This window comes from Trachypithecus francoisi, unplaced genomic scaffold (genome assembly GCF_009764315.1).
Source record: "Trachypithecus francoisi isolate TF-2019V2 unplaced genomic scaffold, Tfra_2.0 Lachesis_group14, whole genome shotgun sequence".
Classification (NCBI taxonomy): domain Eukaryota; kingdom Metazoa; phylum Chordata; class Mammalia; order Primates; family Cercopithecidae; genus Trachypithecus; species Trachypithecus francoisi.
Window position 1 is genome coordinate 39338518 of NW_022681459.1, and position 22275 is coordinate 39360792.

A 22275-nucleotide genomic window follows, 5' to 3' on the forward strand; every position below is an offset into this window, starting at 1 on the left:
GCAGTTTGGGAATAAGTTTCCTGTCTCTCTCAGCTGCTTCACTTCGTATTCTTAGTATCTTTGTTAAACGGAAGTCCAAGGAAAGGAGAAGAGACAAAAGTTTATTAATTTAAGTCTCATTTTAGTAAAAAGATAGAAACTTAAGTGAAAATGTCACAAAGATTCAACATGAGTTAAATAAGAAGTGAAGTCAGAACACTTCTTCCATTAATTGGTGGAACGTGTAGATTTGAATAAGGTACTGACAAGTTGTCACATGACGTCCTCGTGCACCATGTGGGACATGTGGACAGGAGAGCAGAGGTGGAGATGGTGCTGGGCTCCTGGAGGGTGGTGACCAAACTGATACCTGTCCCCATGACCTCCCCAGGGCATGTCAGCAAGTTTCATGGAAGAGATGCCAGATGGAAGAGATGGCAGGGTTCAGATTCATGAAGGGCCCAGTAGTTCAGGGCAACAGATAAGATCTAATAAAATGTACTGTGTTAACGTTAAATGTGAGGTCTTCTCCTTGATTCTAAGAAACCCAAGGGAAGATTTCAGGATTAGCACAAGATGACTTAATAACAGCTAGTAAGAAAGAGTTTTGGCCGGGCGCGGTGGCTCAAGCCTGTAATCCCAGCACTTTGGGAGGCCGAGACAGGCGGATCACGAGGTCAGGAGATTGAGACCATCCTGGCTAACACGGTGAAAACCCGTCTCTACTAAAAAAATACAAAAAATTAGCCGGGCGAGATGGCAGGCGCCTGTAGTCCCAGCTACTCGGGAGGCTGAGGCGAGAGAATGGTGTAAACCCGGGAGGCGGAGCTTGCAGTGAACTGAGATCCGGCCACTGCACTCCAGCCTGGGCGACAGAGCGAGACTCCGTCTCAAAAAAAAAAAAAAAAAAATTTAAGGTTTGGGAAATCACCCATCAGGAGTGTCCAATGTAGGCAGACTTTTAGACTTTTTCAGAAATTCTTTAACATAATATTGGAGAAAGAAATGGAGTTCATTTAGAAGATGGTGTGTGTGTGTGTGTTTACATGTGTATACCTTTGTACAGACATTTCCTCCACAAAATTCCTGCTCGATGGTCATCTCTGTTGAGAAATGTGATGAACTGGTGATTTTGTTTATGGGATGGGATCCAGCTTGGTTTCTCTTCTCCTGCAGATGCACAGTGGCCCAGCAGTATTCCCCTGGAAAACTGTTCTCCGGGCGCTGCAGTTCCCCTCTGTGCTGTCTGTGGCCACCTGTGGTCTGTTTCCGGGCTCACTTTCATGTCGCATTGGCCTGTTTTTGTATCTTGTGCCAGTCCAACCCTCTTTTTTCTTTGATTGATTGATTGATTGACCGAGTCTCGCTCTGTTGCCCAGGCTGGAGTGCAGTGGCACGATCTCAGCTCACTGTAAGCTCCACCTCCCGGGTTCACGCCATTCTCCTGCCTCAGCCTCCCGAGTAGCTGGGACCACAGGCACCCACCGACATGCCCAGCTAATTTTTTGCATTTTTAGTAGAGACAGGGTTTAATCGTGTTAGCCAGGATAGTCTCCATCTCCTGACCTCATGATCTGCCTGCCTCAGCCTCCCAAAGTGCTGGGTTTACAGGCGTGAGCTACCATGCCTGGCCTCTCCTTTTCTTTTTTCTTTTCTTTTCTTTTCTTTTCTCTTTTCTTTTCTTTTCTTTTCTCTTTTCTTTTCTTTTCTTTTCTTCTTTGAGACAGGGTCTCACTCATTACCCAGGCTAAGTGCGGTGGCACAGTCTCTGCTCATTGCAGCCTCGACCCCCTGGACTCAAGCAATCCTCCCACCTCAGCCTCCCTAGTAGCTGGGATCACAGACATGTGACACCACACTTGGCTAATTGAAAAAAACTTTTTTTTAAAAATAGAGACAGGGTCTCACTGTTCCCCAGGCTGGTCTCAAACTCCTGGGCTCAAGCAATCCTTCTGCTTTGGCCTCCCGAAGTGCCGGGATGACAGGTATGAGCCACTGCTCTGGAGTGCAGTGGCCGGATCTCAGCTTACTGCAAGCTCCGCCTCCCGGGTTTACCCCATTCTCCTGCCTCAGCCTCCCGAGTAGCTGGGACTACAGACGCCCGCCTCGTCGCCCGGCTAGTTTTTTGTATTTTTTAGTAGAGACGGGGTTTCACCATATTAGCCAGGATGGTCTCAATCTCCTGACCTCGTCATCCACCCGTCTCGGCCTCCCAAAGTGCTGGGATTACAGGCTTGAGCCACCGCACCCGGCCTACACTTTTTATTTTAGAGAACTTGAAACCCATTAATGCACATGTACATACATAATCCACACATATGTGTGTGTGTGTGTATGTATGTATGGCATATCCATTTTATCTATCCGTAGACTATATGTATATCCATTATACTATAGTTTCCTGACGTTTCCATCACAGGCACAGTCATGGCCTGCTGGTCCTTTCCTTATTGATTTGTAGAAGTGATAGATTCTGAAAACCAAAGCATGCATTAAGCCATATGGGTCGTGGAATTATAAGCATTACTGGAATGTAGCCATGACGGAGTCTCGCTGTGTCTCCCAGGCTGGAGTGCAGTGGCCAGATCTCAGCTCACTGCAAGCTCCGCCTCCCGGGTTCATGCCATTCTCCTGCCTCAGCCTCCCAAGTAGCTGGGACTACAGGCGCCCGCCACCACGCCCGGCTAGATTTTTGTATTTTTAGTAGAGACGGGGTTTCACCGTGTTAGCCAGGATGGTCTCGATCTCCTGACCTCGTGATCCGCCTGTCTCGGCCTCCCAAAGTGCTGGGATTACAGGCTTGAGCCACCGTGCCCGGCCAGGAGTCCCTTCTTTTTAAAGGCTGGATACCAATTCCATTGTACGCAGACGCCGCGTGTTGATTTTGAGGATGCCCGTGTGTGGAGGGACACTGCTGCTCCCCCCGGTGGCTGTTGTAGATAGTGCTGCTGTGAGCGTGGGTGTGCAGATGGCGCTTTGAGACCCTGTTTTCAGTTGTTGTGGATTTATACCCAGCAGTGGAATTGCTGGAGCCCATGGTAATTCTGTGTTTCATTTTTTGAGGAATTACCATACTGTTTCCCATAGTGCCTCCAGCATTTTACATTTTTACCCGCAATGCAGGAGGTTCCGATTCCTCCACATCCTCACCAACGCTTATCTTCCGTGTGTGTTGATAGTAGCTGTCCTAGAGGGTGTGCGGTGATGTCTCAGCGTGTCCTCATCTGCCTCCCTCAGGATCAGTGACATGGAGCATCTTTTTTTTTTTTTTACTTTGAGACGGAGTCTCGCTCTGTCGCCCAGGCTGGAGTGCAGTGGCGCGATCTCCACTCACTGCAAGCTCCGCCTCCCGGGTTCACGCCATTCATGGAGCATCTTTTCACGTGCTTGTAGGCCATTTGTATATCTTCGGAGAAATGTTTACATAAGTCCTTTGTCCGTTTTTAATCAGATTGGGGTTGTTTTGTTGAGTTGTAGGAGTTTCTTAAATACATTCTAATAACTGTAGAATATAGATAATAGGTCCTTTGTCCATTTTTAAATCAGATTGTTTCTTTTTGCTGAGTTGTTTTTTAACATATTCTAATAACTAGAATATATAGAGAATATAGATACATACATCCTTTTTTTTTTTTTTTTTTTTTTTTTTTTTGAGATGGAGTCTCACTCTGTCGCCCAGGGTGAAGTGCAGTGATGTGATAGCTCACTGCAACCTCGGCCTCCTGGGTTCAGGCGATTCTCCTGCCTCAGCCTCCCAAGTAGCTGGGATTACAGGCTCCTGCCACCACTCCCAGTTAATTTTTGTATTTTTAGCAGAGATGGGGTTTTGCCATGTTGACCAGGGTGGTCTCCAACTCCTGACTTCAGGTGATCCACCTGCCTCAGCCTCCCAAAGTGCTGGGATTACAGGTATGAGCCACGATGCCCGGCCCTGTTTCTTTTTTTTTTTTTTTTTTGAGACAGAGTCTCGCTCTGTCGCCCGGGCTGGAGTGCAATAGTGCGATCTCGGCTCACTGCAAGCTCTACCTCCCTCAGGTTCACGCCATTCTCCTGCCTCAGCCTCCCGAGTAGCTGGGACTACAGGCATCTGCCACCATGCCTGGCTAATTTTTTGTATTTTTAGTAGAGACAGGGTTTCACCGTGTTAGCCAGGATGGTCTCGATCTCCTGACCTTGTGATCCACCCGCCTTGGCCTCCCAAAGTGCTGGGATTACAGGCGTGAGCCACCGTGCCCAGCCCACGCCTGGCCCTTTATCCATTTTTTTAACCAGTTTATTTGTTTTGCTGAGTTCTAGGAGTTTTTTTGTTTTTTGTTTTTTGACATATTCCAATAACTAGGATAGAGAATATGTATAGAGAAAAAATAGAATATATGTGTTCTAGATACTAATACCTTATCAGGTATATGATTTTAAAATATTTTCCCTCATTCTCTGGGTTGCCTCTGTTGATAGTATCCTTTGAAGCACAAAAGTTTATTTATTTGTTTAGAGACAGGGTTTCGCTCTGTCGCTCAGGCTGGAGTGCAGTTGGACGATCTCAACTCATTTCAGCCTCAACTTCCCAGGCTCAAGCCATCCTCCCACCTCAGCTGTCCCAAGTAGCTGGGACCACAGGCACAGGGACCACACCCAGCTAATTTTGTGTATTTTTAGTTGAGATGAGGTATTTATTTGTTACCCAGGCTGGTTTTGAGCTCCTGGGCTCAAGTGGTCCACCCACCTCAGCCTCCCAAAGTGCTGGGACCACAGGTGTGAGCACTGCATCGAGTCAAAAGTTGTACATTTTCACGAAGTCTAATGTGTCTATTTTTCTTTTGCTGCCCCTGCTTTTGGTATCGCATCCAAGAGATCATTGCCAAATCCAGTGTCATGAAGCTTTTCCCCTGTGTTTCCTTCTAAGAGTTTTATAGTCTTAGCTCTCACATTTAGGTGTTGTATTTTGAGTTAATTTGTATACGGTGTTAGGTAGGAGTCCAGCTTTATATTTTTGCAGGCGGACATCCAGTTGTTGTGACACCATTTGTTGAAAGACTGTCCTTTCCCCATTGAAGGGTCTTGACACCCTTGTTGAAGATCATTTGACCATACATGAGGGTTTATTTCAGGACTGGAATTTCTTAAAGATTAAATAATACTGGACCCATCCCTCACATTCCTCAGTGTCCTAGTGCCCTGCATGGTGAGTTCCCGGGTTCGGGGTGGGGTGCATCCAGCCCTGCCACTGGGCCCGCTCACTAGAAGTCTTGGTTCCGCCTCTTCTTTCATGTCTCCCAAAGCCAAACCTGGTGTAAGAAGAATTTGAATCAATGTTTTTCTCAAATTATTTGCATGTAAAAGGAGTTCACTTTTTCACTTCCAACTAAATGTAAAGTGGTTAAGCAGTGGCATGGACTCAGTGCTCATTTTGTCTACAATTGGTACTAAAGAGTTGGATCTTGGTAGACGCAGTGGCGCTTGTAATCCCAGCACTTTGGGAGGCCGGGCGTGGTGGCGTATTCCTGTAATCCCAGCTACTCAGAGGCTGAGGCGGGAGAATCGCTTGAACCCAGGAGGAGGAGGTTGCAGTGACCTGAGATTGCGCCACTGCACTCCAGCCTGCGCAGTAGAGCGAACCTCCATCTCAAAAAAAAAAAAAAAAGATCTTTAACTTCCAGTCCTGCCGCCCCCGCTCCCTGCGTGTTTGCTTCACAATATATGAATCCCATACATGCCTCCTTCACACGCGTGTTCTGTCTGTAACCCACCGCTTTGTCTGATTGGTTGACAGGTTACGTTTTTCTCTCGTCCCAGCTGTGTGGACAGTGCCACACGCCCTCCTGGACAACGACGGCTCTTGCGTGCATTTTCCAGTGTTTCTTTTGTCAGAGAGGCCAGCAGAGCCGCGGTTCTTTCAGAACCAGCCCTGAGCTGAGTGAGGAGTGCCCAGGAGAGATGGTGAAAATGACAAAGTCCAAAACTTTCCAAGCGTATCTGCCGAATTGTCACCGAACGTACAGCTGCATCCACTGCAGAGCACACCTGGCCAATCATGATGAGCTCATCTCCAAGGCAAGTGGCTTATGCCAAAAAATTGATAGCACAATGATTATTTGTCGTTGTGGTACCTACTTAGTGGAAGAATATTTAAGCATCACATGACTTCCTGAGTGTGCTGTGTCCTGAACGTCTAGAGCCTTCTAGGCAGTGTTGGTGAGCATTTTGTGCATGCTTAACTGTGGCTATGCCACGATCTCAGATGTGATCCTGGCACGGTGGGTGGGTTTCCAGGGCCAGGCAGCTGGGACTGCCAGAATCACGAGCGGCAAGGTGAATCACTTGTTTCTCAGAGCAGAAAACCAGAGAGGACTGAATGAGCAAAAGAAGTCTAGAAAAATCTGTGGAAATAGTTTAATAATGAGAATATTAAGAAATTTTTAAAACTCAGTATGGTTAAGAAGGAAAGGGGTTGCTCAGGAAAATGCCCCAGAGGATGTGGCTGCATTTGCAGGGTCTGTAGGAGCCCTGGGTGAAGCTCTGGCTGGTCTCTGTGCACAGGACCCGTGAGCAGCCTTGAAGATGTAAATAAGATCCCCCGGCCCCTCCTTACTGTGCTGAGCTCCTTATTAGCAGTGCGTGGCATTTATCATCAACCAGTTGTGAACGTTTAAACAGGCCACACATCACGGAAGAGCTGATGCTCACTCAGGGAATGACAGTGTTCTCCCCACATCCTCAGGTCATGACCTCCCCCCAGCCTCACAGGTCGTGACCTCCCCCCATCCTCAGGTCATGACATCTCCCCATCTTCACAGGTCATGACCACTTTGGAAACAAAGTTTGTCAGGAAGTTGTGCCTTTCAGGAATCTTTTCTTCTTTAATAGGTATTTTATTTATTTATTTATTTATTTATTTATTTTGTAGAGACAGGGTTTTACCATGTTGCCCAGGCTGGTCTTGTACTCCTGGCCCCAAGTGATCCTCCTGCCTTGGCCTCCCAAAGTGCTGGGATCATCGGTGTGAGCCACCACGCCCAGCCAGGAATCTCTTAGGTTTCCTGTTTAACTCAATGAGAAGAACATTTACGTGCTTGTATTTTCACTAGGTAATAGTGAGAGGCTCCTCATTTCATCATCTGAGATAGAAACTGTTGAATGAGGCAGAGTTTCTGCTCTCTCATTGCCTCTGGGGCTCCTGTGTGCACTGGGAAGTGTGAGGTGAGAAGTGGAAGGAACCAGGCACCCCATTTCCTCAGTGTTTTCCGAGGTAGGCTCAGTGTGTAAAATGACATGAGGTAACAAGAGGTGGAGCTGCTCTGGGCCCCCAGGTAAGGGGCAGTGAAGCTTGTGGCCTTGTGGAGCCCGGTGATGCCTGTGTGTTGGCCATGACCTAAGCAGGTGACCTGAGCACTGAGCAAGTGGTCAGTGTCCAGCCCCAAGCATGGTTTTGTTTTGGAAGCATGCCAGGTGTGTTCATTGCTACATGGTCAAAAGGAATTTGAGATACTTCTGCTGAAGAGCCTGGAGGTCATCACTGAGCTGTTTTAAAAATTGTATCAGCTGGGTACAGTGGCTCACGCCTGTAATCCCAGCACTTTGGGAGACCTAGGTGGGCGGATCACCTGAGGTCAGGAGTTGGAGACCAGACCAGCCTGACCAACATGGAGAAACCCCGTCTCTACTGGAAAATATATATATATATATATATATATGACCAGGCACAGTGGCTCACGCCTGTAATCCCAGCACTTTGGGAGGCCGAGGCAGGCAGATCACGAGGTCAGGAGATCCATACCATCCTGGCTAACACAGTGAAACCCCATCTCCACTAAAAATACAAAAAATTAGCCGGGCGTGGTAGTGGGTGCCTGTAGTCTCAGCTACTTGGGAGGCTGAGGCAGGAGAATGGCGTGAACCCGGGAGGCAGAGGTTGCAGCGAGCCAAGATTAGTGCCACTGCACTCCATCCAGCCTGAGCGACAGAGTGAGACTCCATCTCAAAAATAAAAAAAAAATACAAAATTAGCTGGGTATAGTGGCACATGCCTGTAATCCCAGCTACTTGGGAGGCTGAGGCAGGAGAATCATTTGAACCCGGGAGGCGGACTTTGTGGTGAGCCGAGATTGCACCAATGCACTCCAGCCTGGGCAACAAGAGTGAAACTCTGTCTAAAAAAGAAAAAAAAAAAAATTGTATCAAGAGCAGAAGGCTGGCTGGGCACGGTGGCTTACACCTGTAATCCCAGCACTTTGGAAGGCCAAGGTGGGTGGATCACTTGAGGTCAGGAGTTTAAGACCAGCATGGCTAACATGGTGAAACACCGTCTCTATTAAAAATACAAACAAATTAGCTGGGCATGGTGGCACACACCTGTAATCCCAGCTATTCAGGAGACTGAGACATGAGAATTGCTTGAACGCGGGAGGCAGAGGTTGCAGTGAGCTGAGATCACACCAGTACACTCCAGCCTGGGTGACTGAGAGTGAGACTCTGTCTCAAAAAAAAAAAAAAAAAAAAAAAAGCAGAAGCCTGCTCAGAAGTCATTCGGTGCCAAATGAGCATTTCAGGATGAAAAAAGTGCCAAGAACTAAGCTCCCTGAGCACACAGACTGCCAGAAAGGATCGGACCTCGTGCCTCCGTGGGTGATGGGCAGGGTGAGGTGGCAGATGGGCCGGGCGAGGTGGCAAGATGACGACAAGAGTGAGCTCTTCTCCCTTCCGTGGTGATTCTGATGAGGATTTACTGAGACCACAGAGAACACCTGCCCCACAGAACAGGCTCCAGCACCTGCGAGGCGAGAGGCACTGTCTCCACAGCCTCTAAGTTTGTGTTTGTCACTAACAAGGGATCCCCTGGCTCCAGGGAGCCTGTTGCTGCTGTAGGCAGCTCTAGTTACTAGAAAGCTCCATCTAGTTAGCAAACTCTGATCTGTGGTCCAAATCTGCCATACCACCTGCTTATGCAAGGTTTTCATAGATCACAGCTGTGCTCATCTGTTTACAGAGTAATTAGAACAAGGACCATATGTCCCCCAAAGCCTAAACTACTTCTCTCCTGGCTCTAATTTACAGAAGGAGTTTGCTGGCCCCAACTCTGATAAGACAGCTCTGAGTCTGAATCACAGAGCTGCTCTTGTCTCTGAGCCAAACCCTATTTAAAAGTAAGGACTTTCAGAGTAGGTGAGAATTAGGAAATTCAGTCCAGAAAATTGAAGACTGATGAGGATGTGGGAAGAGTCTATAAGATGATTATTAAACTGAACATAGGCCGGGCGCGGTGGCTCATGCCTGTAATCCCAGCACTTTGGGAGGCCGAGGTGCACGGATCGCGAGGTCAGGAGATCGAGACCATCCTGGCTAACACAGTGAAACCGCGTCTCTACTAAAAATACAAAAAATTAGCCGAGCGTGGTGTCGGGCGCCTGTAGTCCCAGCTACTCAGTAGGCTGAGGCAGGAGAATGGCGTGAACCAGGGAGGCAGAGCTTGCAGTGAACTGAGATTGCACCACTGCACTCCAGCCTGGGCGACAGAGCAAGACTCCGTCTCAAAAAAAAAAATGAAAAATAAACTGAACATAAAGCAATGTTCCTAATCCTAGAACGCCACTTAAGGGAATACTCATTTTTAAGCCTGAATGCTGAGGAAAAAGAGCCTCCCCAGATCTCAGCAGCTTAAAACACAGGTTTATTTCATGCTCAGGTAGGATGTCTACCAGGGACAGCTGGGGTCTCTGCTTTGTTGTTGTTGTTTGAGACGGAGCCTTGCTTTGTCGCCCAGGCTGGAGTGCAGTGGCGCCATCTCCACTCACTGCAACCTCTGTCTCCCAGGTTCAAGCGAGTCTCCTGCCTCAGCCTCCCAAGTAGCTCAGATTACAGGTGTCTGCCACCACACCCAGCTAATTTTTTGTATTTTTAGTAGAGATGGGGTTTCACCATGTTGTCCAGGCTGGTCTCGAACTCCTGGCCTCAAGTGATCCTCCCACCTCGGCCTCCCAAAGTGCTGGGATTACAGGCATGAGGCATCGTGCCAGGCCCTTTTCATTTTTTTTTTTTTTTTTTTTGAGACGGAGTCTGGCTCTGTCGCCCAGGCTGGAGTGCGGTGGCCGGATCTCAGCTCACTGCAAGCTCCGCCTCCCGGGTTCACGCCATTCTCCTGCCTCAGCCTCCCGAGTAGCTGGGACTACAGGCGCCCGCCACCTCGCCAGGCTAGTTTTTGTATTTTTAGTAGAGACAGGGTTTCACCATATTAGCCAGGATGGTCTCGATCTCCTGACCTTGTGATCCGCCCGTCTCGGCCTCCCAAAGTGCTGGGATTACAGGCTTGAGCCACCGCGCCCGGCCTTCATTTTTTTAAAATTATATAATATTGCTCATAATCACATTAAAATAATGTGTATGTGTAAACAAGGAGACTTGCTTCATCCTCCTGCCTTGTCCTGCTCCATTCCTTGGAGATGTCACTGTTAGTAGTTTGGCATCTGTTGTCTTTATTTTGTTTTAATGGAAACATATTTTTCACTTTATTATTATTATTAATTTTTTTTTTTTTTTTTTTTTTTTGAGATAGAGTCTTGCTGTGTCACCCAGGCTGGAATGGTGGCACAATCTTGGATCACTGCAAGCTCTGCCTCCCAGGTTCAGGCCATTCTCCTGCCTCAGCCTCCCGAGTAGCTGGGACTACAGGTGCCCGCCACCACGCCCGGCTAATTTTTTGTATTTTTAGTAGAGACGGGGTTTCACTGTGTTAGCCAGGATGGTCTCGATCTCCTGACCTCGTGATCCAATTTCACTTTAAATAAAGGGCTCGGCCAGGCACGGTGGCTCAAGCCTGTAATCCCAGCACTTTGGGAGGCCGAGATGGGCGGATCACGAGGTCAGGAGATCAAGACCATCCTGGCTAATACGGTGAAACCCCGTCTCTACTAAAAAAATACAAAAAACTAGCCAGGCGAGGTGGCGGGCGCCTGTAGTCCCAGCTACTTTGGAGACTGAGGCAGGAGAATGGTGTAAGCCCAGGGGGCGGAGCTTGCAGTGAGCTGAGATCCGGCCACTGCACTCCAGCCTGGGCGACACAGCGAGACTCCGTCTCAAAAAATAAATAAATAAATAAATAATAAATAAATAAAGGGCTCAAGTGACACTCACTTTACAGCTAAACTTTTCCTCACTTAATATTTTATGACTATTTTTTTCTTTCTTTCTTTTTTTTTTTTTTTGACAGGGCTTCTCCTGTCACCCACGCTGGAGTGCAGTGGCAAAATCTCAGCTCACTGCAACCTCCACATCCCATGCTCAAGTGATTTTCCTGCCTCAGCCTCCCAGGTAGCTGGGACTTCAGGCTCACAGACAGCATGCCCTGCTAATTTTTGTACTTTTTGTAGGGACAGGGTTTTGCCGTGTTGCCTGGGCTGGTCTTGAACTCCTGACCTCAGGTGATCTACCTGCCCTGGGCTCTCAAAGTGCTGGAATTACAGCCATAGTGCCTAGCCTATGACTGTTTTTCCATATCTGCTCCTACCTTCCCATCCCCTGCATGAGGCCCATATGTGGATGCAGTTGCTTACTCACTTATGGATGAGTACCTGACTTCCTGGTTAAGGCTTGTTTTGTTTTGTTTTGTTTTGTTTTTGTGAGACGGAGCCTCGCTCTGTAGCCCAGTCTGGAGTATAGTGGTGCGATCTCAGCTCACTGCAACATCCACCTCCTGGGTCCTGGTTCAAGCAATTCTCCTGCCTCAGCCTCCCGAGTAGCTGGGATTACACGCATGCACCACCATGCCCAGCTACTTTTTTTTTTTTTTTTTTTTTGAGACGGAGTCTTGCTCTATCACCCAGGCTGGAGTGCAGTGGCCGGATCTCAGCTCACTGCAAGCTCTGCCTCCCAGGTTTACACCATTCTCCTGCCTCAGCCTCCCGAGTAGCTGGGACTACAGGCGCCCGCCACCACGCCTAGCTAGTTTTTTGTATTTTTTAGTAGAGACGGGGTTTCACCGTGTTAGCTAGGATGGTCTCGATCTCCTGACCTCGTGATCTGCCCGTCTCGGCCTCCCAAAGTGCTAGGATTACAGACTTGAGCCACTGCGCCCGGCCCCAGCTAATTTTTGTATTTTTAGTAGAGACGGGGTTTCACCATGTTGGCCAGGCTGGTCTTGAACTCCTGAACTTGTGATTCGCCTGCCTCAGCCTTGCAAAGTGCTGGGATTACACAGGCATGAACCACCGTGCCCAGCCTTTTTTAAAAATTTTTTTGAGGCAGAGTTTCACTCTTGTCGCCTGGGCTGGAGCGCAATGGCACGATCTCAGCTCACTGCAACCTCCACCTCCCAGGTTCAAGTGATTCTCCTGCCTCAGCCTCCTGAGTGGCTGGGAATACAAGCACCCTCCACCATGCCCAGCTAATTTTTGTATTTTTATTAGAGACAGGGTTTCTCCATGTTGGCCAGGCTGGTCTTGAAATCCTGACCTCAGGTGATCCACCCACCTTGGCTTCCCAAAGTGCTGGAATTACAGGCATGCACCACCACGCCCGGCCCATTTATATATATATATATTTTTTTTTTTTTTTTGAGACGGAGTCTCGCTCTGTCACCCGGGCTGAAGTGCAGTGGCCGGATCTCAGCTCACTGCAAGCTCCGCCTCCCGGGTTCACGCCATTCTCCTGCCTCAGCCTCCCGAGTAGCTGGGACTACAGGCGCCGCCACCTCGCCCGGCTAGTTTTTTTTTGTATTTTTAGTAGAGACGGGGTTTCACCGTGTTAGCCAGGATGGTCTCGATCTCCTGACCTTGTGATCCGCCCGTCTCGGCCTCCCAAAGTCCTGGGATTACAGGCTTGAGCCACCGCGCCCGGCCCCATTTATATTTTTAGAGGCAGTTTCTTGCTCTGTCCCCCAGGCTGGAGTGCAGTGGTGAAATCATGGCTCTCTGAACTCCTGAGCTCAAGCAGCCCTCCTGCCTCAGCCCGTTTTTGTTGTTGTTATTTGTTTTCCTAATTATGAACACTATAACCTGTGACCATTCTTGTTGCATTTCCTTATATACTCAAGCTGGTTTGTTATTTACAGCAAATTCTTAGAAGTGGGACTGCTGGCTCCTGTACTATGTGCCTTTTCCAGTTCAGTATTGTCAAATCGTGTTTCAGTCACATTCCTCATAGCCTTTTGCCTTTGTTAGACCAAAAACCCCCAAAAAGGGCTGGGCACGGTGGTTCACGCCTGCCAATACAAAACCATCTTTGTTTTATACAGAAATGTTGCTTTCTTGTTTTCTTTCCAGTGAAATTTAGATATGAAAATCTGACAATGTACATCATGTATGACATATGCAGTTTCCCTGTGGGAGTGGTATTGAGTGAGCATCTCTTACCAGCTGACCTAAGACATTTCTAAATGACAGCCTCCATTATAAACTGTAATATAAGCCAGGCACGTTGGCTCACACCTGCAATCTCAACACTTTAGGAGGCCGAAGTGGGTGGATTACTTCAGGCCAGGAGTTCAAGACCAGCCTGGCCAACATGGCGAAACCCTCTCTCTAAAATATCCTATCTCTAAAAATACAAAAATTGGCTGGGCCTAGTGGTGTGTGCCTGTAGTCCTAGCTACTGGAGAGGCTCAGGCAGGAGAATTGCTTGAACCCTGGAGGCAGAGGCTACAGTGAGTCCAGGTGGTGTCACTGCACTCCAGCCTGAGTGACAAAGTGAGACTCCATCTCAAAAAAACCCCAACTTCCCCCAAAATTTTTGATGTGGTTTGCATTTCTTTGATTATGTTTGAGGTCGATCGAGACTTGAGGCTGGCACTGGAGCAGGCGTTCCCACTTGTCCCGTGAGGTCAAAGGTCGTGGAGAGTGACCGAGTGCATTGGGGGGTGCAGATGCCCTATTCTGACGTTTTCACGCTCGGCCATCTTAGAATACGTGAATGTACCGTGAGCGGTTTCTCAGCGCGTGGTGTTTTCCTGGTGAGATAGATGTCACTGGAAGAGCCTTTCTCCAAGTGAGAGGCCATCTTGTGCTGTGACTTTTTTTTTTTTTTGAGACAGAGTTTCACTCTTGTTGCCCAGGCTGGAGTGCAGTGGCGCAATCTTGGCTCACTGCAGCCTACACCTCCCAGGTCCAAGTGATTCTCCTGTCTTAGCCACCCAAGTAGCTGGGGTTACTGGCGCCCGCCACCACGCTCAGTTAACTTTTGTATTTTTAGTAGAGGTGGGATTTCACCATGTTGGCCAGGCTGGTCTCAAACTCCTGACCTCAGGTGATCCGCCCGCCTCAGCCTTCCAAAGTGCTGGCGTTACAGGCATGAGCCACCGTACTCAGTCATGCTGTGACTTTTAAAACGTTTCAGTGGGAAAGTATGGACACTTCCCCCTGTGCCTAATATCTGACAGCGCATCTGAACTACTGCAGAAGAGGCGGCAAGGAGAGCATTTTGAGGATCTGTGGGTTTTCAGGTAGAGAAAATCATTCGTGATCCCCTCTCAGAACTCTTCTAATCAGGTAGAGTTGTCCAGACATATGAAGCTCACCATTTAAAAACTGATTTTGCCATGATTTCCAATAATAGTCACTTACAGAATGTTGATGCAGCAGAATCAGCCACTTCCTGACCGTCTACACTGAAAAACAGCTTGCAGCTCCGTTAAGTGGCTGTTGTTAGTAGAAGTGGAGTTCTGGAGGGGGGACGCCAGTGTCTGCTCCCGGTGACCCGTCCGGGTGCAGCTAACAGAACTTGGGCCGCGGGGCTGGGCTCCCCTGGCTCTGGGCAGCACCGCTTTGTTCCAGAAAGTACTCACAGCCAATCTCACGGGACCTTCTTCTTTCAGTCCTTTCAGGGGAGCCAGGGACGCGCCTACCTCTTCAATTCCGTGTGAGTACCCTGGTTCAGCCTGGGGGCGGCGTGGGCCCCGGGATGGCCTGGATGGTACCTACACAGCGCCCTGTGTAGAATCACCTGGTTAGGGGTCCTGAAAGAACCCACCATCCCCCGCCTGGGAGTTTCTGAAACGCACTAAGGATCTTGGCCCTAGCCTGTCCCATCACTGATCTTCCCCACTGATGGTGGGGGCAGGCAGGGAGTGGGGAGAGGCAGGATGCTGCTCCTGGGAGGTTCCCTGTTTTGGGGGAACTCTTAGGGGAATGGGGCAGGGCCCGCGGAGGGGCAGGGCCTGGTCGGGGTGGGCCAGGCCTGCAGCACGGTGGCCCCTCTTTCCCCTCAGGGTGAACGTGGGCTGCGGCCCCGCAGAGGAGAGGGTCCTTCTCACCGGGCTGCATGCGGTCGCCGACATCTACTGCGAGAACTGCAAGACCACACTCGGGTGGAAATACGTGAGTGCCGCCGGTTTCTAAGGGATGCTCGTGCCACAAGGGGATGTGCCACTAAGTTGCCACTGACCCACACCTCCCCCTGCAGTGTGGCCCCTGGTACCGGTCACAGCGCTTTCAGAAACCCCAGCTCCTCAGCTGAGGCGGGCAGTCCAGGCTCCAGTGAGGCATGACCTCACCACTGCCCTCCAGCCTGGGTGACAGTGAGGCCCCGACCCAAAACAAAAAACAAAAACTCATGTTCAGGCCCATTTCTTCCTAAGCCAGGCTGTCTGCACCCAGCCTGCCCTCCGCCCCTGAGCAGAGCCTGGGTGTGGGAGGTGGCTGAGAGGGCTGCGGGGAACTTCGGGAGGCTGTGCCCACCGTCAGGGACAAGCCTGGAAAACCCCTCAGCGCCAGACCTGCTGGAGTGAGAGTCAGAGAGCTACCCAGATCCCTCTTGCCCGGAGACCTTGATTTGAAGGTCGCAGTCCCCACCTCCTCTCCAGCCTTCACTCTTCTCTCTCTACCACGTGGCTGATCTGGCCTCCAAAGCCAACAAACCTGGGGCCCTCAGGCCCTGCACCCTCTTGCCCCGCTTCCCTCCTCCACACTGCCCTGAGCTCTCTTCCAGGCTCCACTCTCTCTGGCCGACCTTTGTGGCCGAGTCCTCCTCTCCCCCAGGCCACCTCAGATTCCATGGTTTTGACTCCCTGGCCATCTGCCATCTGGTGGGTGCTCCCATGCCTTCCCTGGCTTGTTTTTGTTTTTGAGATGGTCTTAAACTCCTGACCTCAAGTGATCCATCCATCTCAGCCTCCCAAAGTGCTGGGATTACAGGCCTGAGCCACCGCACCCGGCCTGCCTGCCTTTTTTGAAGAAGGCTTTCCCATTCAGGCTCTGGTGTTCGCCGGGTCCAGGCCACCTGCTCTCCCTCTTTCCTGAATTCCTGATTATCTCTGGTCTCCCAGATTCCTTGTGAGCTTTGGAAGGCCACAGTTCACACGGTGGAAAAGGGCTCCACAAGACTGGCACACATCCCCAGCCCTTCCTCCTGGTCAGTCAGCCCCTTACTCATCTGTGGGCCCCACTTCCAGAAACCCCTGCCTTCCCTGCATGGCCACCACACTGCATTCCCCTCTACAGCTGCACTCGCTGCTTCCTGCTGGCACAGTCCTTCCTGTGTCTGCGACACCTGGGGCTGCCGCTTGGGTAGGCAGGATCCCACCTTGGTCTTCTGTGTCCCTAGCACCAGGCCACACACTCAGCAAAACAAAATGATGAGGATATGTCTGTGGGAGAGATGTTAACTCCTCCCCATGCAGGGCCTTCTCCAGATATCCTGTTTTTTTGTTGTTTTGTTTTTAGACAGGGTCTTGGTCGATCTCAGCTCACTGCAGCTTCGACCTTCTGGGTTGAAGCGGTCCTCCCACCTCAACCTCCCAAGTAGCTGGGACTATAGGCACACCACACCCAGCTAAGTTTTTGTTGCGTAGGCTTGTCTCGAACTCCTGGACTCAAGTCATCCTCCTGCCTTGGCCTCCCAAGTGCTGGGATTACAGATGTGCACCACTGTGCCAGCCTCCGCCACTCTCCCTGTATTTGCCTTCACTCTAGTTATGCACAGAATTCCTGGAGTGTAGTCTTTTGCATCTCTTCAAGCCTCTTAAATCGCCCCACACATAGTAAATTTTCAATAAACAGATCTGCATTCACACTGTCCCACAAGTAATCCCAGCACTTTGGGAGCCTGAGGTGGAAGGATCACTTGAGCCTTGGAGGTCAAGGCTGCAGGGAGCTATGACCACACCACTACATTCCAGCCTGGGCGACAGAGTGAGACCCTATCTCAAAACAAGCAAATGAAAAACCTTTTAGTGTATGTGCTGCTGAAGCGAGCACATGAAAAACTTTCAACAACAAATGTAAAGTAAACCTGCACTGCCTCAGTGGACTCACCTGGAACAGACCCCTCAGCGCTGGGTGAGTGCACAGCTCAGGGAACACCTGGGTATAGTTAATAGTATAGACTTGGTGGGGAGGGGGGTTGCCAAAAGAGTGATGAAATTGAAAAGTGAAACCTTCTGTCCTGAAACCTTCATCTCCCTTTTCTTTTTCAAGGAGCATGCGTTTGAGAGCAGTCAGAAATATAAGGAAGGAAAATTCATCATTGAACTTGCTCACATGATCAAAGACAATGGCTGGGAGTAAAGTGCGAACTTTCCCTTCTCCTTCGAATGCTGTTTTGTGAAAGAAACTGAATGTAATGGAAACGTAGGAGCAGCCGGTGGGAGCCCTTCTTGCCCTCTGACCTCAAAGGCTAGCTGCGCATAGCTCTTGACACTCTCGGCCATCTCTGTGGGTAAGGTGTCCCCTTGGATCTGTCCTGTTCATGTACACGGTTGTTTCTGAAAATCTTCAATGCGCTTTTTCTAACTTCTCAAGTTCTAGAGAAAGAATTAACCAACTGATGACTTACCCGCCTAGTTAATACCTTCCTTTCACCTGTCTTCAATATAGTTGGGCTCTGCTTTTTTAAGGTTCAGTTGAAAACCAAACTGAGGCCGGGCGCGGTGGCTCACGCCTGTAATCCCAGCACTTTGGGAGGCCGAGGCGGGTGGATCACCTGAGGTCAGGGGTTCTAGACCAGCCTGGCCAACATGGGGAAACCCCGTCTCTACTAAAAATACAAAAATTAGCCGGGCATGGTGGTGGCTGCCTGTAATCTTAGCTACTCAGGAGGCTGAGGCAGGAGAATCACTTGAACCTGGGAGGCGGAGGTTGCGGTGAGCTAAGATCGCGCCATCGCACTCCAGCCTGGGGCACAAGAGCGAGACTTCGTCTCAAAAAAAAAAAAAAAAAATTAGCTGGGCATGGTGGCGCATGCCTGTAGTCCCAGCTACTCAGGAGGCTGATGCAGGAGAATCACTTGAACCCAGCAGGCGGAGGTTGCAGTGAGCCGAGATCGTGCCACTGCACTCCAGCCTGGCGACAGAGCAGGACTCCGTCTCAAAAAAAAAGAGAACCAGACTAAGTCTCTGAAGACCATAGGGACAGGGTCTCTTTAGATAGCAAGTCTCACCATTCCCCTTTTTAGAGAAAAGGTATCGTAGCCCATCCTCCACCCTACTCTTTTTCTTAAAATTCGCAAAACTTCAAATTGGCTATTCCTCTTTCAAATGAACCACTGAAGTACAGTGTTCATTTAAGAATCTTACAGAGGCAGTCAACAGACTTATACACTAAGGGTATTTTTGGTTTTTAGCCTGTTCAGAAACAGAGGCCAGCACTGATGACATTTTAGATACACTCTAAATTGAGAAATGTGTCTAGTGGAACATGTTGTTTATTTAAGCCAGTAGATTCCTTATCTAGAAAGCAGGTGAGCTGGCCCTTAGAGAAGGCTGTCCCAGGGGTCTGCAGAGGTGCCGTTACTGAGGCGACAGCCTCACAGGGTCTGGTACCAGGGGTTGTGCCCTCAGCGGTGACAGCAGCTTAGGTGTCAGGCAGTTGCTGAGGGGCCGGTCCATGTCGTTATATAGAGTAACACACTGGACCGAGTAAAAGTCGGATTTCATTTTCTACCCTGGATGTACTTGAAGAAAAAGAATTATTTTTGCATATGAAAGAGGCCGGAACCCACAGGAAAAACTTCAAAACTTGACTTTTGCCAGAATGTTGAAAATTTGTTCAGAAAAGGTTAAAGCAACAAGACAGGTTTAGTCTTTGTGCATAAGCCTGCTAGATGCATCGCCCGTCCCTGCGTGGTGCTGTCCCATGTCACTTGAACTGATAGAAGGGCCTGTGCAATCTCCTAAGGCCTGTGTTTCTGCCACATATTTTTTTATGAATTACAATCCATCCATCCACCTGCCCTCCACCAGGAGTGGGCACCCCATAAGGGTTTAGGCCACTTTGCAGAGGATGGAGGTCAAAAACCATTCCCAGATAAGTTTGGTTTCAACATTTAGTAACATGTCTCAGGGCACAGAGGGCAGGCAGGAGACTGGGGGAGGCCAAGGGGCAGCAGATAGGAGAGCACTGAGCCTGGATAGTTCTCAGCCTGGCAAGTGGCTCTGAAGCTGCCTTCAGACAAGGCTACTCTAGGGGCAAGAGTGCGAGCTGGCAGACAGTAAGAACGTGGTCACCTGTCCAGCTTCACACCTCCCCTGACTTAAGCCCTTCCTAAACCCAGACCTACGGTCCATGCAGGCACTGGGCTGTGCCTACTCGAGCTCACTGCCCACGTAGAGCATGCCTTTGGGTGCCATCTCTTGGCCCAAGCCTTGGTATGTGGGACATGCCGCTGCCCTGGTGGGCATGGCACTGAGATGCATCAATTCAGCAGGAGTGACAAAGGCAGAAGTTCCTTTAAAGCACATCTTCCACTTAGGAAAGGAAGGAAATTTTTGTACTGTCTCGTAAGCCTCCACATCCAGCTATGGCCCTGCAAGCTGCCTTATCCCTACGCTAGTCTCCCTCACGGGTTCAGGCTGGCCCAGCACATCCCGACCTCCTGAGCTTGCGTGCCGCCATCCAGAGCACAGGGGTCACCGCACGCTGCAGGGCTCTTGCTGCCTTGTCTCAAGCCTGGAGAGGCTCTGCCCACGAGCTGGCACATGAAGTTAGCAACGCCTGTGGCTTCAGTCAATTGAGACTCTGAAGAGGCCGAGACACCTTCCCGACTGGAAGAAATTGTTCACTGAAAACTTACTTTAAACTGACCCTTCCCTTCGAGTCTTCATTCCTCTCCCATGTGGGACCCCAGCCTTGGATGCCCTGGGGACTAGGGGAAACAGTTGGGGGTTTGTGCCGCCCCCAGCCTGCTATGGGTGTGAGGACAGCCAGGTCCTGAGTGACTCAAGATGTTTCACTTACATTGAAGAATCTTCTAAAACTCTTCCGAGTGGTTTTACACACTCAAGTTCTATTTAAGAGCTGTTCTGTGTGTTGGGCGAGTTTGCTGCTCCCTCTATTTGGGCACTTTGGTTTTTGTCTTTCCTGACGGCATCGATTGAACATTTTTTACTAGTCTTATGAATTTTCTTATGACTTATTTTGTATTTTTTTTTTGTAACTTATACCAACAAAACTTTTATCACTTTTTTGTTGTTGTTGGGCTTCTGCAAAATGCAAGCTCATTTTTAAACCAAATGAATAGACCATGAGCTGGCGACAGGGGACGTGCTATTCACAAGACCATGTCTACCACCCTCTAAAATTCCTGAACAATATCATCTGGGACTTCTATTTATTTAAAACAAATCTTTCTTCCTTGAGAGCCTTGGGAGGTGATGTCAGGGTTATAAAAGGCACAGTGCATTTGCTGTAGGAATGGGATTTGGCATTGTTTTATACACACACAGTATTTTTATACCTTAATGCTTATTCTTGATGGCATCTGTCAGATATTAGAATCAGAAATAAGACTCTTCCCAAAATCCTTTAATTTACCTGATGCCCTCATCAGGTTGTTAAAAATTCAAGTGGTTTTAATAGCTAAAAACCTGCAAATTAAGCTCTAAAACAAACTACAGAAATGTAAACCTTCACTTGCCAAAGGTCCTTGGTGGCCTGTCCCCTGCCCCAGGGGCAGATGGCCCTGAAGCCCTTCCCTCACTGTGCAGGCCACTGGGTGAGGCTGGACGGTCACCCACGGCGGCTTCACTACAAGGAGCAGGACTGCCAAGCTCAAGCACGGGGCCTTCAACTTCCCCTGTCCTCTGGCCACGCTGCCAGCCCTTGGTCCTTATCTGTGTGAGGTTTACGAATAAAGCTTCTGATGTCAAATGTTTGTTTAAATTGTGCTCTCAGTGGACGAGGCCATGTCCTGATGCGGAAGGCTGAGCCCAGGCTCGCCCTGGCACCCCTGAGAGCAGAGGGCTGTCTTAGGTTCTTCAAGCTCTGGAGCCAAGCGCGGTCTGGTCCTACTTCTCTGCCCCCACCATTGCGGGGATTTGAATGTGGCCAGAGAATACAGTCAGGGCCAGCCAGGGTGGCCACAGGGTCCTCTCCAAACCTGCTTCTCCCTGGTCAGTTTTCACCCACCACCCACACCTGTACCCTGGACACTGGCTCAGAGGCCTACGGGTGGGTAGACACCTGGGCAGTCACTGTGTCCTACTGCGCTCCTCCTGTGCAGGCCCAGCTTGGTGTCTGAGCCTCTTACAAGTAAGCCCCTGCCAGGGCTAGACCATACCTCGCTGAAGACAGTGCCTGGTGCGAGGCATTGAGGGCATCAAAAGTCACTCCAGGGGCCTGATCAAGTCACAGATGGGGTGACAGGCTGCAGAGGGATAGGCTGGAGAAGAGGCGGAGTCAGCCGTGGTGCAGTTCTTGTTCTTAGCATGATGAAGGACCAGAGGCTGGTGTGCAGCAGGGTGACAAGGGGCAGACATGCCTCTAGCGATCATCAGGCAGCCTGTGGCAGTGGATGGGGTGAGGCAGTGATGCAGATGAGGCACCACGTGGCATCCAGGGAGACAAAGGGCTCGGGCCTGCGGCTTCAACATCAGGAGAAAAGGAAGGGCAGAGGTACAGCCTGGAACTGACAGGTTCAAGATTTGGGGCAACAAAAATGAGACAACCAAGAACAAGACCTAAGTTAGGGCTTAGTGTGAAGAACTAGAAGTGGGGGGCCTGAGGGCAACAGGGAGCCCAAGAGGCGAAGGATGGAAGGAGGGTCCATGACATGAGAACACTGACCACTGGCCCGGGCTGAAAACAGAAGAAAAAGCGAGCCAGGGCACACTTAATAGAAAAATGGGGTCGAGGGCCGGGCACGGTGGCTCAAGCCTGTAATCCCAGCACTTTGGGAGGCCGAGATGGGCGGATCACGAGGTCAGGAGATCGAGACCATCCTGGCTAATACGGTGAAACCCCGTCTCTACTAAAAAATACAAAACCTAGCCGGGCGAGGTGGCGGGCGCCTGTAGTCCCAGCTACTCGGGAGGCTGAGGCAGGAGATTGGCGTAAACCCGGGGGGCGGAGCTTGCAGTGAGCTGAGATCCGGCCACTGCAC

At 49.9% G+C, this 22275-nt stretch overlaps 2 protein-coding genes across 5 annotated transcripts in view; one reads left to right on the top strand and one right to left on the bottom strand.

Moving 5' to 3' along the window:
- Nucleotides 1-21044, top strand: part of YPEL1 (yippee like 1) — a 33709-nt gene extending 12665 nt beyond the window's left edge. Inside the window, exons 2-6 of one of the 4 annotated variants that reach the window (XM_033234097.1) lie at nucleotides 5750-6030; nucleotides 14777-14820; nucleotides 15170-15278; nucleotides 17078-17237; nucleotides 17376-17732. In XM_033234097.1, coding sequence (XP_033089988.1) covers nucleotides 5914-6030; nucleotides 14777-14820; nucleotides 15170-15278; nucleotides 17078-17188 — 381 coding nt within the window. In that variant the 5' untranslated portion in view covers nucleotides 5750-5913 and the 3' untranslated portion in view covers nucleotides 17189-17237; nucleotides 17376-17732. Of the gene's footprint in view, nucleotides 1-5749; nucleotides 6031-14776; nucleotides 14821-15169; nucleotides 15279-16622; nucleotides 16680-17077; nucleotides 17238-17375 lie in introns of those variants that run through there. The other 3 variants (XM_033234100.1, XM_033234099.1, XM_033234098.1) reach the window with 3 other exon arrangements.
- PPIL2 (peptidylprolyl isomerase like 2) overlaps nucleotides 20685-22275 on the bottom strand; it is a 31308-nt gene continuing 29717 nt past the window's right edge. The window contains exon 21 of the mRNA XM_033234108.1: nucleotides 20685-21801. The gene's annotated coding sequence lies outside the window, so the exon portion shown is untranslated. The remainder of the gene's footprint in view (nucleotides 21802-22275) is intronic.